Source organism: Dermacentor andersoni, chromosome 4 (assembly GCF_023375885.2).
Source record: "Dermacentor andersoni chromosome 4, qqDerAnde1_hic_scaffold, whole genome shotgun sequence".
NCBI lineage: Eukaryota > Metazoa > Arthropoda > Arachnida > Ixodida > Ixodidae > Dermacentor > Dermacentor andersoni.
The window spans coordinates 68,378,140-68,397,176 of record NC_092817.1 but is presented as its reverse complement, the minus strand read 5'-3'; the positions used below and the strand labels follow the sequence as shown (position 1 = coordinate 68,397,176).

At 44.0% G+C, this 19,037-nt stretch overlaps 1 protein-coding gene across 1 annotated transcript; it reads right to left on the bottom strand.

Annotated features, from left to right (window-relative positions):
- Nucleotides 1-257: 257 nt before the first annotated feature.
- On the bottom strand, nucleotides 258-15,168 carry LOC126536248 (uncharacterized). The gene is made up of 6 exons (XM_050183140.2): nucleotides 14,987-15,168; nucleotides 12,750-12,850; nucleotides 7,867-7,926; nucleotides 7,726-7,800; nucleotides 5,934-5,987; nucleotides 258-462 (listed from the first exon to the last, which is right to left on the bottom strand). Exons 1-6 carry the CDS (start codon nucleotides 15,087-15,089, stop codon nucleotides 379-381), a joined length of 477 nt encoding a protein of 158 aa, XP_050039097.1. The 5' UTR covers nucleotides 15,090-15,168; the 3' UTR covers nucleotides 258-378.
- Between the last annotated feature and the right edge of the window lie 3,869 nt (nucleotides 15,169-19,037).

Here is a 19,037-nt window from a genome sequence, read left to right as displayed (position 1 = left end):
AGGAGTTCTAAAATGAAGTTGCCGGACGAGGAGTTCTAAAATGAAGTTGCCGGGCTCAGAGTGAGCGATGAGGCAAGAACATGTATAAGTACCAACATATGTGAGCCGTCAAACTTTATTATGGCGCAAGCAGTGAAGGTTTCATAATAAAACAAGGATTGACGGTGACGTCAGCTCCTTATCAGTAAATGTCTTATGCAGTGAAAAGTTAAGGTTTCAGTCGCTGTTATTTGTACGAAGACGCTGTAATAATTGGATCAGATTAGTTTCCATTCATTCTTCATGATAACAGCAACCTTCTATTTGCATGAGTTATCCTGTCCATCCGTTTTTTTTCTTGATTTACATCAAGAAGTATTGTCGCCGCCTGGATCCTTCTTATGCTTTTACAAAGTCTCCAAACCATGCCAGCATTCCCAGCAAGTAGGCCTCGTCTTTTGGCATGTTCTTCGGCTGGCATTTCTACGAGGAACCAGAAAATCAATGTTGACAAAGTTAAGCATATCGTCAAAAGAGTAGCAGTATAGTAGTGAAATGACCTTCGTTCACAGAAATACTTCAACTATAAGCGTACATGCAGATGATGCCACCGTTACAATCCGACAACAATAATTTCTCAACGCGGGAAACGCCAGTCCACGTGTAGTTGCGTTTCCAGAAAGATCACTGTCGTGACTCGAAATATTTGTTACAAAAAACCTCAATCACAACATCCTGTACAAAAAACAAAGCTCCAATATTTTATCTACTATGACGGTTTCCTTCCATTGTCTTAATTTCAAGCATACTATGTATAAAATTGGATACAATCTCGGGTAATGTGCGCGTTCAAATTAGTGGCAATCACCGCACACAAGCACATTTAGTTCTTGCATTGTCTTTTTTTATTTCTTTTTCATTCGGCGTTGGCACGGTGCATGGCTATGCGCATGCCAGTACGTACAGTCGCATGTGATAGGACTTGCAACACCCTTGTTCGTGTTCGAAGGGGCTCTATAGGGCTGCGCGGCGTCTCTGACATTCGAAATAGCGGCTTAAGAAATACCAATTATTGGAGCCTTGTTAAGGCCTGGAATTTACCCTGTGTCTGCGGAGCCGTACAGTCTTGGAGCCCCTTCGACCACGGGCACCGGTATTGCACATCATATTGCACGTGACTGTGCGTTCGTTTTAGATATATTTGCCAACATAAAACGGGTGCAGTTTCTTAAAATTTATTTGTACATACTGCAGCCCTATTGGGCCATTGCAGGAGTGGGTATGAAAAGCAAAACAACGACAAATAAAAGCAATATGAACAATACAGACGCAATGAAAATAGTTACCCATTCAATGGTCGCTAAAAGTAAGTTTGAAGGCAGAGAACGTGTATCACCAAGCAAAGAATTCCAATATTCAATAACACGGGGAAAGAAACTGCATTTAAACGTGTCTGTACGGGCAAAATAAGGCGCAACGGTTAGGTGATGGTGACTTCTACCATTGGATGGTTTAGCAGTAGTTAGAGATCTGATGAAATCCGCCAAGAGGAGTTAATAATGCAATGCAGAATTTTTAACGATTCCCTGCGTCGGCGATCTGAGAGCGGTTGCAAGCCAAAGGATGGAAGCGCTGCGGAAGGTGAAAAATCCCTATCGAACCTGCGGCATATGAAGCGAATCGCTTTCTTTTGGACGACCTCGATTTGATTAATATCGCATTGCTTGCGCGGATTCCAGACACGAGGAGCATATTGCGACCCTTTAAGCTTCCAGTCGTTTTTCACTACCATATATTTTTCCCGAAAATCCAGCAACTTCGGAATAACTGGGCGAGGATGCTCTCTGCGCTTTCCGCCGATCCTGTCGCAACGCTCAATGTGTGGGGGCGTAATTTGCAGCGTACCAGAAATTATCTGTGCAACCCTATCTAGTTCAATGCTCTCATTTTCATCGAGATTTTCGTGCAAGCCGTGTATAATAATGTTGTTGCAACGGCAGACGTTACCAAGCTCATCATTCTTGGCAACAAACTGAGCCACAGTTCTAGTTAGTGTTTCTATCGCAGAGCAACTTTCTTTTTCAATCTCAACTAATCAATCTCAACCAATCAATCAATGTTTCAATCTTAACCAAGCAGGGGAGTATTTTCAGCATAGCGTTGCCTTTAAACCGATACTGTTAAGCACCTACCTCGCATGCGCGGGGTTTGCGGCACGCTAAAGGTAACAGCAACGTTATACCGACAACTGCGTGCTTAAGTGCTCTATTAAAGAACATATCTAGCTATTTGAAATCGTTAAAAAGCTGCTATGAGGAATTAAATCATTTCTGATGAAGTTTGGCAATAAACGATGCTGGTAGTCATGATATGATCCTTCTGCAGGACTGTTGCTCGCTTTCCTGTATTTTATTTCGGAGGCATCTACAAAACAATACTTGCGTGTTTGCGAGCGACAGCTATTGTATGCGCTCGTACACGTGTGCGCTATAAATAGAAAATTCTTAATCTCTGAAGTGTCCATATAAAATGATAGATAAACGGTATCACCGAGACGGTATGGTAGGAAGAAATGCTATTGCACAACACCTGTTTGTGTAATTTAGAAAGTCGAAGAAAAATGCTACGTCGCGCAATCTTTCAGCTTTATATGGAAAAACATGAGTTCTTCGATAAGTGATTAGGCGAAATCATCATCATCATCATCATCATCATCATCATCATCATCATCATCATCATCATCCTGGCTACGCCCACTGCAGGGCAAAGGCCTCTCCCATACTTCTTCAACTGCTACGGTCGTGTGCTAATTGTGGCCATGTTGTCCCTGCAAAATTCTTAATCTCATCCGTCTACCTAACTTTCTGCCACCCGCTGCTACGCTTCCATTCTCTTGGAATCCAGTCCGTAACCCTTAATGACCACCGGTTATCTTCCCTCCTCATTACATGTCCTGCCAATGCCCATTTCTTTTTCTTGATTTCAACTACGGTGTCATTCACTCGCGCTTGTTCCCTCACACAATCTGCTCTCTTCTTATCCTTTTAACGTTACACCCATCATTCTTCTTTCCATAGCTCGTTGCGTCGTCCTCAATTTAAGTAGAACCCTTTTCGTAAGCCTCCAGGTTTCGGCCCCGTAGGTGTGTACTGGTAAGACACAACTATTATACACTTTTCTCTTGAGGATAATGGCAACCTGCTGTTCATGATCTGAGAATGCCTGCCAAACGCACCCCAGCCCATTCTTATTCTTCTGATTATTTCAGTCTAATGATCCGGATCGGCGGTCACTACCTGCCCTAAGTAGATGTATTCTCTTACCACTTCCAGTGCATCGCTACCTATCGTAAACTGCTGTTCTCTTCCGAGACTGTTAAACATTACTTTAGTTCTCTGCAGATTAATTTTTAGACCCACCCTTCTGCTTTGCCTGTCCAGGTCAGTGAGCATGTATTGCAATTGACCCCTCAGTTACTAAGCAAGGCAATATCATCAGCGAATCGCAAGTTACTAAGGTATTCTTAATTAACTCTTATCCCCAATTCTTCCCAATCCAGGTCTCTGAATACGTTCTGTAAACACGCGGTGAATAGCGTTGGAGAGATCGTATCTCCCTGCCTAACGCCCTTCTTCATTGGGATTTTGTTGCTTTCTTTATGGAGGACTACGGTGGCTGTGGAGCCGCTATAGGTATCTTTCAGTATTTTTGCATACGGCTCGTCTACACCGTCATTCCGTAATGCCTGCATGACTGCTGAGGTTTCGACTGAATCAAACGCATTATCGTAATCAATGAAAGCTATATATTAGCGTTGGTTATATTCCGCACATTTCTCTATCACCTGATTGATAATGAATATGGTCTATTGTTGAGTAGCCTTTACGAAATACTGCCTTGTCCTTTGATTGACAGAAGTCTAAGGTGTGCCTGATTCTATTCGCGATTACCTTAGTAAATAATTTGTAGACAACGGACAGTAAGCTGATCGGCGTATAACTTTGAAGTCTTTCGCGTCCCCTATGTTGGCGTTATTCCAAGATTACGGTACGCTCGAGTTCATGAGGCATTGCGTATACAGGGTAGCCAGTTTTTCTAGAACAATCTGCCCACCATCCTTCAACAAATCTGCTGTAACCTAATCCACCCCAGCTGCCTTCCCCCTTTATCTAGCTCCCAAGGTTTTCTTTACTTCTTCCGGCGTTACCTGTGGGATGTCAAATTCTTCTAGACTATTCCCGTTTCCATCATCTTCGTGGGTGCCACTGGTACTGTATAAATCTTTATAGAACTCCTCAGCCACTTGAACTTTCTTATCCATATTAGTAATGATATTGTCGGGTTCGTCTCTTAGCACATACATCTGATTCTTGCCTATTCCTAGTTTCTTGTTCACTGCTTTTAGGCTTCCTCCGTTCCTGAGAGCATGCTCGATTCTATCCATATTATACTTTCTTTTGTCAGCTATCTTACGCTTATTGATTAACTTACAAATTTATGCGAGTTCTATTCTAGCTGTAGGGTTGGAGGCTTTCATACATTGGCGTTTGTTAATGAGATCTCTCGTCTGCTGCGATAGCTTACCGGTATCCTGTCTAACGAAGTTACCACCAACTTCTATTACACACTCCTTAATGATGCCCATGAGACTGTCTTTAATTGATTCAACACTAACGTCCTCTTCCTGAGTTAAAGCCGAATACCTGTTCTGTAGCTTGATCCGGAATTCCTCTATTTTCCCTCTTACCGCTAACTCATTGATCGGCTTCTTATGTACCAGTTTTTTCCGTTCGCTCCTCAAGTCTACGCTAATTCGAGATCTTACCATCCTATGGTCACTGCAGCGCACCTTGCCGAGCACGTCCACATCTTGTATGATGCCAGGGTTAGCGCAGAGTATGAGGCCTATTTCATTTCTAGTCTCGGAAATTCGGGCTCCTCCACGTTCGCTTTCGGTTATCCCGCTAGCGGAAAGAAGGTATTCATTATCCGCAAATTATTCCGTGCTGCAAACGCTACTAATAACTCTGCCCTGTTATTCCTATAACCTATGCCACATTCTCCCACTGACTTGTCTCCAGCCTGCTTCTTGCCTACCCTGGCATTGAAGTTGCCCATCAGTGTAGTGCATTTTGACTTTACCCATCGCCGATTCCACGTCTTCATAGAAGCTTTTGACTTCCTGGTCATCATGACTGGATGTAGGGGCGTAGGCCTGTACGGCCTTCAATTTCTACCTCTTATTATGGTTCACAAGACCTGCCACCCTCTCGTTAATGGTATAGAATTCCTGAATGTTACCAGCTATATCGTTATTAATCAGGAATCCGACTCCTAGTTCTTGTCTCTCCGCTAAGCCCCGGTAGCACAGGATGTGCCCGCTTTTTAGCACTGTATGTGCTTCCTTTGTCCTCCTAGCGTCACTGATCCCTATTATATCCCACTTAATGTCCGCTAATTCCTCCAATAACACTGCTAGACTCGCCTCACTAGATAACGTTCTAGCGTTAAACGTTGCCAGGTTCAGATTCCAATGGCGGCCTGTCTGGACCCAGAGATATTTAATACCCTCTGCTGCGTCACAGGTCTGACCGCCGCCGTGGCCAATTGCTTCGCAGCTCCTGGGGACTGAGAGCCGCGGTTTGATTGTTGTATTCATATAGGAGGTTGTGGCCAAGTACTGCACCAAGGTGGCCAAACCTGCTCTGGTGAGGGAGTGCGGTACCTGTTCTGCTCCCCGGTATCAGGCCGCACTCCAGGCTTGTTTATGCAATTTTATCAACGCGCGGATGTTTTTTTTTTAATCCGGTGGAAAATTGCGCGGGACTGGGATTCGAGCCACGGTCCTCTTGCACGCGAGGCGGATGCTCTGCCTCTACGCCACCGCTGCCGTTAATGTCTCACTGTACGCGAAATGTCACACTCCAAATGCCGACTATAGACTACAAGCTTACCTTCACTTCGTCGATAATAGTGCTGATGTTCACGTGGTAGTCTGTGGCCATACTCTGTAATGCAACAGGAACGGTCTGCGTATCAGGCTCGAGGAATAGCACGTCATCATCGCATATGAATAGGCTGAACTGGATTGTTGCTCTCGAGTTATGGCTTGCTGTTATGATGCTATGTAAGTCTTTATACCATTGCATGGCGATGACCTAAACCATAATTATGGCCTCAATCCCCATTTTAATTTGCGTTTTGCTGTTATTACAATGAATCTATTACATTCTACCGCGAGTGTGGGCATCCGTGTAATTTCTTTCCTTTTAGATTAAAAGTTATTTTTCTGTTTGTCATGATGTGAGCCCATAGCTCCTAAAGAGGTGGGATACAGTTTTTAAATCTCAAAATGGAACGCCGTCCTCACATTTTAGGCAAAATCTGATGTAAGAACAGAAGAAACAACAAAGTGTGGTAGATCGCGGGGAATGAGGCGCGGCAAGACCTTAGAAGATGTTCAAATATTGTGTCAATTCTTTCGGTGTGTGTTTAATAAACTTTTGTTGTCACTGCTATTGTCTGAATGTAATTAATTGCGTACGGTGCGTATATAGCAGTAGCTGTAGGAGAATAGTGATGACATTTCATAATAACAGAATATCCTCTAGAAAAATGTCAATAAGGCTTTTCTAAAAATGACGTCAAACGTGACCGAAGTTGCACAACATCGGTTGTTCAAGGTCTTTTCTTTTTAGATTTAGCGCAGACTGACGTGTAGCTACTTTTTTACGGAAGCTACAAGCATCTACGTTGCTTTACTGACCGATCTACAAACTTATCTTTCATATTATTATTATTTATTATTTGCCTTTGTAATCTCTATGACAACGAACGTGACGTTCTTCAGAGGGTGTTAAACCGATTAGATAACAGACCATTTTCAGAGAATAAGATTCTCGGAGCATGGCCCCACGCGTCGCAGGCGTACAAAGCGACGCGGGCACTGCTACGTTTCATGAAAGCGACTGGCCTCAGTGACTAAGTATAGGCGTGAAGTTACGGACATCCGCACGTACTCACACTGATAGTATCTTCTTCCCTCCCTCTCCTTTCTTTTCTTTCCTTAAACCCCTTTTCCTGAGTAGGGTAGCAAACCGGACGTACATCTGGTTGACCTCCCTACCTTTCCTTCCTACCTTTTCTTCCTTCATTTGCATTCTCCTCCTCCTCCTTCTACAGACTTCCAGCCTATAGACCCTCACAATGCAGTAGCAACGAAGATGTATTGTTTTCTTCCGTGCTGGAATGACTCAAGCAAGCAGCTTTGTGTGTAATTCTTGTGGCGTGTTTGTCGTTTTGTGAAGTCGCAATGTAAAAGGGCTGGCGTCGGGACGGCCATTGCTCTTTCTGCGTAATGCTGTACTGGACAGCAAATATATTTTAAGTACCCTCACGCCTTATTCTTTTAGAAAGCATTTGCCTCTCATTAGTTCCTCTCTTTCATGTGGAGGAAGCGTGCTTCTCAGATAAGCTCTCACATTATTCGACATGGTGAAATGTGACTCCAGCAATGAACGGCGATGTGAATATGCGAAAATATTATGGGCGTGTTTGCACCCTCATTACCTCTTGACAGTCATCAATGTTGATGATGAATTCTTAACTCTCGTCAGTGTCGAGGTACCGTAAAAAATATGCTGCCACATCTAGTATCAGCACCACTCTAAACGATAGTCAAATTATTTTGAAGGTTGCATTGCGGGGTGATATAGAAATATAGAAAATGAAAGCGGTAGGACTTACTTTAGACGCCGTCTCCATGCCTTGAAAGAGCTTTTTGACACAGTTCGGAAACGCAGTGTGAAATTCGTCGCTTTCCTAGATGAAAATAGTACGTTTGAAGTACCTGTGAGCACTCTCAGCCATGTTTTGACTTGTCCTTACTTTGAGATCGTCCACATAGGCGTAGCAGATGCGGATGACGACGCACGCTCTTTTTATTTCCTGCAGGATAGTGTTTACAAGTATACATTGGCATGCTGCACATGTTCCAGTGAACCTCCGATATGTCGAGAAATATTTTAGTTTGCAAACTTAACATAATCATAAAACAAGCACGAACTACAAAGGGCCAACTGTTTCGAAGCAGTAGTAAGAGTGTCACCTTTTCAAACTAGTAGACAGCTGTATTCTTTTAGTTTTCAGGTGGCGCTGACTGTTTACTGTATATACAAGACGGTTCATGCAGATTAAATAGACACATAGATGGTAACAGTAATCGCTACATGCATGGAAGCGCATGTTTCCTTACGCAATTTAATTACCCTTGACCCGCACAGCACTGCAGTGGCATTGTGAGTGTCTTGCGAATGAAATTATATTTTAATATGATTCTAGCTGGCGAATGATGTCGAAGGCTAAAAGAAATATTTGATATTGCCAGCTTACTGAGTATCGTAAATACGTGACAGTTCAAGGGCATAACACTATCCGTCAAGCCGCGTCTACAGCATTGTAATTTGAAATATTATTGTCATTTGAAATAGGTAAGGATTATGAATATCTGCACGAGAAATATAGAAAAGGAAAGGAAAGGCAGGGAGGCCAACTATCGAGTGACTATTTCGCAAGTACGAATGTTTAACGTGCACCACGCTTAACGATTTCGTCCAACCCGCGGCAAATGTACCGAACTCTTGCAAAGTACAACAGTTCAGTCAGCGGGCCAGTGTGTGCTTACGTCTGTCAGTAGAACGATGAACCGGGCCATCTTATGCTATAGCGTGTAGACGTGCTTTGCATATGATGCAATTACTTATGCGAATACGAAAGCACGCACCACTATGCAGGAAGCTTCGACGCTTCCTGTGCAGTGATTCATGCCTTCGCCTTCGAGTTCATCCTTATGGTCGTATGGCGTAGTCTATCGACCACCCAGTTCAATTTTACAACAGTTTTACAGTGTTCTGGAAACCATTCTTTCCGGTTTGACCGATAGAAACTTTAACTCTGTAGTTGTAACCGGGGACTTCAACATACGACACTTACGGAGACCTAAATGCCGATTATTCTCTGTTATTACAATCATACAATTACAAAAACACAATCCCTCAACCCACAAGAATTACAGCAACCTGAGCCACAATCATCGACCATATTCTATGCAATCATAATAATATTCTCGCAGGTGTATACAATACGAGTATAACAGATCACTCTCCTGTCTTCGCATTGATACCTAATGATGGAAGCATTACTAGGAATGAACTAAATCCACGCACAGGTCGAATAAATTACTCGCTGCTTCATGACAAAATTAAGAAGATAAATTTCTCTGACGTACTCACTGCAGACAACAATACCGAATGTGACAAGCTACTGAAAACCCTCTCCCGTGTCATCTCTGAATGCACAACAACCAATCATCACAGGTACGAGCAGCCGTTGTGTCCATGGATGACTAAGACTATATCAGGCGCCATTAAGGATAGGGACACTTGGTATCAGAAATGGAAACAGCAAATACATAATATGTACTACTTACAGCAGTTTCGTAGCTCCCGCAATTTTGTCGTTGCAATCATTCGTAACAGGAAGAATGAGTTTAACGCGCAACTGATCCGTAAGGCTCAAGGTAATTCTAGAAAGATGTGGGACATTATTAACAATGTATTTAGTGCACCTGTGAAGAGGCACATTGCTCCTGACCGAATTGACACCGAAAAAGTTGATGAGTTTAACACATACTTTACCAACGTTGGGCCAGTTCTAGCTGACTGTATAACTCATCACACATGTGATGTTAATTACCCGTTATTATGCTGCACATTTTGCCTTAAAGCAATAGAAAATACTCTAGTACAAAATATATTAACCGATATGAATGCTAACAAGGCGGCTGGTCACGATGGCATTACTGTCAAAGTTTTCAAAGATAACGTTGACCTCCTCTACCCTGTTCTTACAACCACATTCAATCTTAATATCGCACGCGGTACATACCCTGAAACTAAAGATTGCTAAAGTATCTCCTATATATAAATGTGGTGATAATAATGACCCTGGAAGTTATCGACCAATTTCTGTTTTGAGTGTTATTAATACCGTGTTTGAGAAGGTTATTTCTATTCATTTGAAAGAGTACCTGAGCACAAACAACTTTTTAAATGAATCTCAGCATGGCTTCAGAACCGGTCGCTCTACGTCCTCAGCAGTACTAGAGTTGTCGCAGCATATAAACGAAGCACTCCATAATAATGAATTAGCCTTAGTAATATTTCTAGACCTCAAGAAGGCTTTCGATACAGTTATTCATTCCATACTACTAAAGAAACTTGAATACTACGGTTTCAGTGCCAGTACTTTCAACTTATTTTCTAGTTACTTAACCAACCGACAGCAGCTTGTTGAAATTACTAATTTTACGTCTTCGTGTTCTTTTGTTAAAACTGGTGTGCCACAGGGGTCTGTCCTAGGACCAATCTTATTTTCTTTGTATGTCAACGATTTTCCTTCAATTCTCACATCTGCCAAAGCTGTCATGTACGCGGACGATACTGCACTGGTGTTTACAGGCACACACTTCATGAAGTAATACAGATTGCTAATAAAGAACTAATCTGTGTTTCATCATGGTTTGGAGCAAATAAACTTACACTCAACGAAGCTAAAACTCACTACATGATTTTTCATTCTAGGCATAGTCATGTTAACAGTGCACCTCTGCAAGTATATCTTGATAATAGCATTCTGGAGCAGGTGAACACAATTAAATATCTCGGCGTGACACTAGACAGTAGTTTAAACTGGAAACCACACATTGATAATGTATGTTCGAAGCTAGCGTCAGCGTGTTATGGGCTCTTAAAGGCGAGGGCATGCTTCGATATTTCGGTACTGAAAATAATCTACTTTTCTCTCTTTCATTGTAATATGACATACTGTTGCGAATCATGGTCGTCCACATTTAAAACATATTTGGATCCAATTTTGCGCTTTACAAAAGAGAGCGGTGCGGATAATGACGTTTTCTAGTCCATTCGAATCCAGCAGTCATTTATGTTGCAGGTTGAAAATACTTCCCTTTACCCTATCCTCCGAAATGAAAGTTACTATTTTAGTGAATAGCATAATATGTCGCAATCACTCATTGTCGTTTAGTATATTTGTGATTCCTACACGAAATACTAGACACGCCACTAACATAAATTTCAATTTACCAGTTACCCGAAACACATATGGTCAAAGACTAATTCAGTATCATGGTACAAAGATATGGAACACCTTACCAATAGAAGTGAAGAGTGCCAGTAACTTTTTATTTTCCATAAAAAGATTATATCTCTCAAAAATTAGTTAAGAATGTTGCTTTGTCCTTGTGGTGATATTTTTTCAGTAATACTATTCTATTGTTGCACTGATGTATGTTTTCTTTTTTTCCTCTTGTTTCTCATCCTGTACAATTATGTATAATCAATACGCATTTGTTCATCACTGTCCTGATCGCCGCAGCACAAACGCACGTATACCACATGGGCCCACACTAGCCGTGGCTATGGGCCCAACAGTTGTTTGCTTATGTTGATGTACAAATTTATGATGAAATAAATAATGTCTAATGTCTAATATGTCATTACATGCCTCAGATGCTTAGCCTTGTGTTTCGTTGACTGATTAAGTAAAACTCAATGTCGGAAGTTTCCGAGTTAGGCACGACGTGGCACCTTTGAAATCGCTATTGCGCATCGTCTTGCGTTTATGTCCTGCTGGACACTTTGTGCAGTGTCGACCGTGGCGTGCGCGTTCGTTAATTTTGTGAAGTCCATAGCGTTCAGAAAGTGCTCCTAATCCGGTAAACCGGTGCGGTGGCTCAGCGAATACATGGCATATCTTATTTTGTTCTAGCGCAAGCTTGACACGGTCAACAGAAGGCACATCTGACACACATAAGCGCTGTGTGTGTCAAATGTGCCTTCTGTTGTCCGTGTCAAGCTTGCGCTATAACAAAATAAGATATGCCGTACCAACAAGCCCCTATTGCTATCCTCACCGAATACATGGCGTTCTGCTGGTGAATATGAGGCCATGGGCTCGATTCCTCGCCGCGGCGGCCGCATGGGGGTGGAAAGGAAAAACGATCGTGTACCGCGATTTACGGGCACGTTGAAGAAACCCGGGCGATCTAAATCAGTCCGGTACTGTTCACTAAAGCGTATTTCACAGTGGGCTGTGCCAGCCGCGGGACGATAAACCCTACAATTTAATTTAGAGTGTTCTTGGATTTCTCCGCAGTGGTTCTGCCTGAATCTCACCACATCAAATCATCGAAAACTAAACAAAAAAGAAGCGGCCTCCAGACATGTTTTCTTCCGGAAGCAAAAGCTGCTTGGCAGTAAGCAACGAACATGAGATACACACAACGGGAAGGCCGGTGATAAATGCATTCATAAGTCCGACACGCACATGTTATGCTCTACTTGACGCATATGCACTTAATATTGAACAATAGGACCATACAGTGTGCGCATAGAGAATTCATAATGTGCTTAGAAATTCTCCATAAATATTTTTGTTTCTGGAAGTGTTCATCTCTTCCACGCGCTCTTTTTTAAGCGGCCTTGTGTTACGGAGGTTTGCAATCTTAAAAGGGACGTTTGGGCGAGTTGGTAAGCCATTTTGAACAGAACAGCGCGTATTTTGACAGGGACAAGGAGGGACAAGTCGTCCGTGTCGTGTCTCCGTCCTTGTCTCTGTCAAAATACGCGCTGTTCTGCTTACAATTATAGCATGCTTCGAAGCATTTCTGTCGGGCGTCGTGTCTTTGTCACCTTAACGATAGTCGGCTCCACTCCAAGCATCTTTAGTTGCTCCCTGCAAGACGCAAACAGGTCTGCGGCGAACTTCGCTGATTTGGCTAGTTGAATGGGATCTAGAAAAGATGGGAGAAGACAGCTTGCCACGTCATTCCTTAGATTTTCAAATATATTTTTCTTCTTATGCAAACAGTTCTCACCGTGCTCCTAACGACTAATGGGAATGAAACAAATTTTTTTTGTATAAAATTTCTTAAAAAGTGCTCTGCAACAATTTTATCACGTGCTCAACGAATTCCTTATCACAATGAAACAAATCATTCGTTTAACTCGATAGTTGCAAATGTTTTACTATATCAAACACATTTCCAGACTGATACCTGAAAAACCAGGGACGATCACGTTTGAACTTTGAACACGAACAAGCGAGGTTAAACAATAGACAATATTTCACGCTGTGTCAAAACAAGTTTGAACACGAAGGATGCCAGTCCGTACCGAATGGTCACACTGACAAAAATTTCTAGTCCTCAGAGCGCGTGATCACGGCTGCTGCTTTGCCCCGTGGTGAGATTTCTGTGGCGCATCGGGTGTCCGAAAGCTGTCGGTGTTGAGGATAGCATTTCTTCTCCATTAATAGGAGCTGAAGTGTCCTGAGCATCCCATTTGAGCTACACTAAACAAACCCGTGTCGTTCATTCAGTGGTATAGAAATGTGCGAAAATGAATGACACTGTAATTTGGACCGTTTTCGTGGTGCAGTTTGTTCTATAGAAACGAGATGGTGCTTTTGGCGGTGCGCCGCACGTCGCGTCAGCGACAGCGCACGAACACAAAACCATTACCGCCTCCACTTTGCTTCTGTACAATCAGCTGTCGGAAATGGAACTGATTTTTCGCTAACGCGCTGTGCTCCAATCATGCCGGATTGAATCATGTGGACAGAAAACGACATGTGCAGCAGTTGGCTGCAAAAATAGTAACTGGCATATCAAGAAAGGGATGACCCTGTGTGGCCAAGTTAGCAACCGTTGCTGCAACTGTCTGTACGTGTTACCGGCACTTTGAGATGTGCGGCTTTATTTGAGGATACAGAAATTCGCTCATGCGCCAGAGTTGTATCGCTAGCCCTCAAAGATTGTGCTGCAGCGCCGGTACGTCGGCAAGAGTGAGTACCGCTCGTTAAACGATGACAAAGGGAGTAGCGCCGCTTCCTGTCATCTTACGTTTCGAGCATAGCATCTACATACATCTACCCCAACTGGCGCGGAATTTTACGCCCACTCTATCGCTAACGTGTCGATAATTGAATGGGCACACACTTGAATATATGCGCACCATATATACACGTACAATAAATGGCGGACTACACCGATAGCGCAGGAATGGTCGAAGCTGAATATTTTGTGACGGTCCACAAGAATAAGCGAGTTACTAGCGGTAACACATCTTTGCTACAAGGTACTACAATGTACAAAACGGCTACGTTTCAAGCCTTGCGCGCAGCAGTAACACACCTGTCGGAACTGAGCACAATCGCGAGCGATTAGGCTGAAATAATCAGATAGTGACCGCAGCAAGGAAATTTACTGAGTCAGAAATGTGATAAGCCGCTGCTTCAACATATTTGCCAAATGAAGAAGGAAGAACAAAACACACTAATCCTGATCCAATTCATGAGCGGAAAGTTTGGATAGCTTGGAATACATATTTAGCCTCGCCTTTAAACCAAACACCGTATACCCTGCTCGCGCCATTTGGACTTAGCTTAGTCAGCTTCCAAAGCGTTTTTGCATGGTCTCTGAAGCGGTGGCCAAAGCTTCGTGTCGTCCGCCCAGTCACCGTCTACGATATCTCCCAAAACAGAGGTTTGCTAAGCCGCACCGGAGTCAAAAACACTCGTTCTAAACGCGGAGGCAACGGACGCAGTTGAGGCAAGCAATGGACGCGCCACCACGGGATCAAACATGGCAGCGCCCACGGGATCACCACGTAAAGGGTCAGTAGAGATAAACGCGAATACGGAAACAGCGAAAAAATTATCGTTAAAGTAATTATCGACTTAAGCATGCTGCATCAAAAGACGGAGTCCATGTGTGTACAAGTATATAGTGTATTTCTTAGCACCTCGCGCGCACACTGCTGAGTTCAGCGTTTTAAGCATGGTTCGGATTTACGACACCTTTTGCACTTGCGTGCTTGCAGCGGCCTTCCAGCCTATAGCTCCAATCGTTCCTTCAGTGCGTACTTACTCAGCTTCTTTCCACACCAGTTCATAACTTGAGTCGCTTTAGTGCACTCACACTCGTGCAGGCAGAGCAATGCCGCTAGGAACACCAGGGAAAATGGAGGCATGCTGCGAGCCAACCTTAGGGTGGCAGGGAGCCACCGTGTTCATTTACCTAAACTGGAAGTGCGAGGCACCGGCATGTGCGCGCAGGTAAGATAAGTAAGCAGCGGTCTGCATTGTCCATTTGCAGTAATATACGCTGGCCGAAGCGGGCTTGCACCTTGTGTTTGTTCGCGCTGCAGGTGACGACGTCCTTGAGCAGCTTATGCTAGGCTATGGCATGTCGAGCCATGAAGACATATTATTTCCAGGGAGTGTTGGTGCGGTAGGAGGAAAGGAACGAAGGGCTCCATGTGGGACAGGCCCAGCTGTGCACACGCCATAATTTTTTTTCCGAAGCTCTATCTTTCATATAAGCGTGCATTGGCCTCGACGCTTGTCCAAATTTTCACAAGAACGTCAAATCAAAGGTGCGATGATAAGTGCATGCTGATAGTGAGTGAATCGAAGTGTTATATAATATCACCTATAGACGAACAAGAAAAAGGAAAACGGTATGATAAAAGCACAAGCTGAACGTTCAAGAAAGAAGGGGCGCCTCGCGACGTACTTGCAGCTTTCAGTATTCCACAGGCCAGCCAAAGCAATCGTGGTGAAAAACATTGCGCAGCAGATTCAGATAAGAATAGACTTTGTATAATAATACCACAAATATAGAAATGCAGCGTGTGGTGGGGCATACTTACCTAAGTTTGCGTGCCGTTGCAATTGTAGTGCTTGGGAGTAGAGCTTGAAATCGCCGCTACTACAGAACTTTCAGTTCTACTAGAGGCATGCCAAAGCCTTTTGTGGAACATTTTAATTTATGGTAACTAAACTACGCACCATTTGATGTGCGAAATTCGCTGAAGATGTAAGCATTATTTAACGAAGCGGACAAAGTAGTCAACTGCCGTTTCGGCAGTCTTTCAAAAAGGTTGCCGAGTCCTCATCCTGTAGTGTATAGCTACTCTACTTATCGTAACTTTGACATATTATAACCACTGTATTAGCAAGAACATTATTTTATTTGTTGGTGAATTCAGAAAAAACTTGACCATTTTGTTTGCTTTCCTATCGTCTCCTAATTCATTTTATGTACCCATCAGACAGCTACTGACGTCGTATAAGCTAACCCTTCTTCGCATCGAATTATTTGCCCATTAGATTGTGACATAGCCACTGCATTCATGTCACTCGTTCATTAAGTGCTTGCAGGAATGTCCGATGGATACACTGCTCCAGTAGTTTCCTTCTCGAAAGCAGCGCCAATCTACCGCCCGGCAGCCCTGGGCTGTCGTGCCCTGTCCATCAAAGTGTTATACTGACGGATCTGGATTGTCACCGAGAGTCTGTCATGGGACACATATGAAGACCCTTTAATTGCATCTGTCAACCTGCCCTCGGGTCCATCACAAATCCTTGCCAGTTATTTTGTGGCTTAGCGTTGTTCCGTTTACTTTCCAAAGTTACCCTGCGGCGATTGTGGTGAACAGCGCCGATACAGGGAGCCAGGCTTTCGTGCGGCAACTGTTTGTCCTGTTACATTTCAAGCAGATGGTAGATATCCTGTGTATAGGCTTCGCTAAATGCATGCGCACCGTTCGCAGAATCGGCAGAAAAAAACGTATTTATGCGCGCCATATCCGTCGAGGCTCAGCGGCAATCACGGCCTGGCGAGCCCCGAGGGCAAGAGAGTTGCTGCGGCATTTGATATTCAGCGATGCCTTTCGGGACGTTGCCACGAGCCGAGTGCATAACGTATCAGTCGCTCGAGGCAGACGGTGATGCGAATCGCGATCCTCATTCAGGCCAGCCGCTTAAGCGTCCCCGAGATCTCGCCGTTATAAGGCCTGCCAGGAAATGTGGCCGTCTTTTGCGGGAACAGTGTGACGGCAGGCGAACATGTTGCAATCGAGGTGATTCCTTCTGCGTTCCTTCTACCTGAAACCGTTCACTTTATAAGATAAACGGCGTAAAGTTTAGAAGGGCACAGCGATGACGCCTTTCGCCGCTCTTGTCTGGCCTTATTTACATACATCTTGAGGGATGTGTGGCGAAAGCGCCCAAATGAGTGCGGTAGAATCTTGGCAGTCCATCGCAGAGTGATAGCGTTGCCCGTCTGGACGGGCGACTGATCTTACTACGACGTGATAACACCGTGGGCTGCATAAGAAAATATCCTGCACAGCCTTCGACGCCTATTTTTATGACTAAAGAGGAGCTACGTGGGAACTACCAACACTGTCAATTTTATTGCCCGTATCATTGGGCATGCTTACGCCTCAATCAGCTATTTGCTTGATTATTTTTCGGTTGTGCCGACCATACGGTGGGAACTCTTGCTTACATAAGTCTTTTATGTCTTTCCCGTCTTTAACTCGAGCGAACCACTGAAAACCAGTCACTTTTGCCGCAAGATCCTGTAGTACATATGAGAGAAGCTTGGCAAAACGTTTCGTTGGGCGAGTTGGTTCATAACTAAGGACGAAGATTCATAGTGCGATAGAGACACGGGCAAAGACGCAGTGTACATGACTGGCGATGTCCTGTGCACTACGTCACCTTTCTTGTCTTCATTTCGCTATATTTCTTTCCTCGTTTTTTGTTATGGGAGAAGTCCTTGTCATCCTGTTTCCGTGCTGTCAAGCTAGCACAGACATTCAAGCCAGAGAGCAGGGACATAGACATCTTCATCACACGTCGTCAGCCTCGTGTATGTTTCTAAACATGTGAAGCAGTCTTTGCCTCATACCAGGCACATTGCGGTAAGTAGGCTCCTGTCTTACCTGGTCTCAGGCCTCTTCAATGAAGAGAAAAAAAAAACACAAACCCGATGGTGGAATAGAACCACGGTTCCGAAGCACAAAATATCGATGTGGGAGGCGAAGGTGGCGAGGCATTTAACTAATTTTATTCTCGGGTTTTACGAGCCAGAACCACAGTATGATTATGAGGCCTGCCGTATTGGGGGACTCCGGTTTAATTTTGCCCACTTGGGGTCCCTTAACGTGCACTCAATGCACGTTACACGGGCGCTTGTGCATTTCGGCCCCCATCGAAATGCGGCCGCCTTCGTGGGGATTTAATCCCATGGCCTCGTGCTTGGCAGCGCACTGCCCTAGCCACTAAGCAACTACAGCGGGTGTGACAAGGCATTCTCGACAGGGACGCTTTGAGGGAGGTTTGCGTGTGGCACTGCGAGCATTCGTCAAGAATCAACATAACACTAAAAGTAGCCACTAGGTCTTGAGCCTCGACGCAAGAAGCGCGGTGTATGGGGTAGATTCAGGAAGGCCTAACTAAAGCGAACAGGGCGCTACAGTCTGTCAGTACACCGGCACGCTGGCCTCAATACGAGCCTAATTATTCTCCCACTCTCCCTTCTACAGCTATCAAAGGTCGCAACAAAGACGACGTCGCCAGTGGAAGTCTGCCGCAAAATGCTGTCAAGAAAACTGCGTATACTTGATGGAAAACCGCGGCTGCTGGAGAAGCTTTTGGTTTAATACACTTTCTTGGAGAGAACCGAGATTCTGAATAATTATTGGGTATCTTTATAAATTACTCGTGATTCAGAAATATTTCTATTTTATTAGCGTTTCTCTATATTTGAACATTTTTTCGTAATTGTGGATCTGCGTTTCCTGTTCTTGTAATAACTATATGTATGCAGAGCCCACGGTTACAATGCTGTATTTGTTGTGATATTCATAGTGTGTAGCATCTCTACTTTGTATCTCTGCTTATGTGCGTACTGCCATTATCCAATGTTCTAAGCAGATATTAAAAAAAAGTTAAAGTATGCGGTTTTACGTGCCAAAACCACGATTTGGTTGTGAGACCTAGTGCAGGACTCCGGAATAATTTAGACCACCTGGTGCTCTTTAGCGTGTACCTAAATCTAAGTACGCGGGTCTTTTCGCATTTCGCCCCAATAGAAATGCGGCCGCCGTGGCCGGGATTCGATCCCG

Coding starts and splice junctions, on each gene's coding strand:
- LOC126536248 (XM_050183140.2), bottom strand. CDS start 15,089: ATGCCTCCATTTTCCCTGGTGTTCCTAGCGGCATTGCTCTGCCTGCAC. Junction 7,927..12,749: donor TGGAGCCGACTATCGTTAAG/GTGACAAAGACA, acceptor ACTATCCTGCAG/GAAATAAAAAGAGCGTGCGT. Junction 5,988..7,725: donor GCATGGAGACGGCGTCTAAA/GTAAGTCCTACC, acceptor GTTGCATTACAG/AGTATGGCCACAGACTACCA.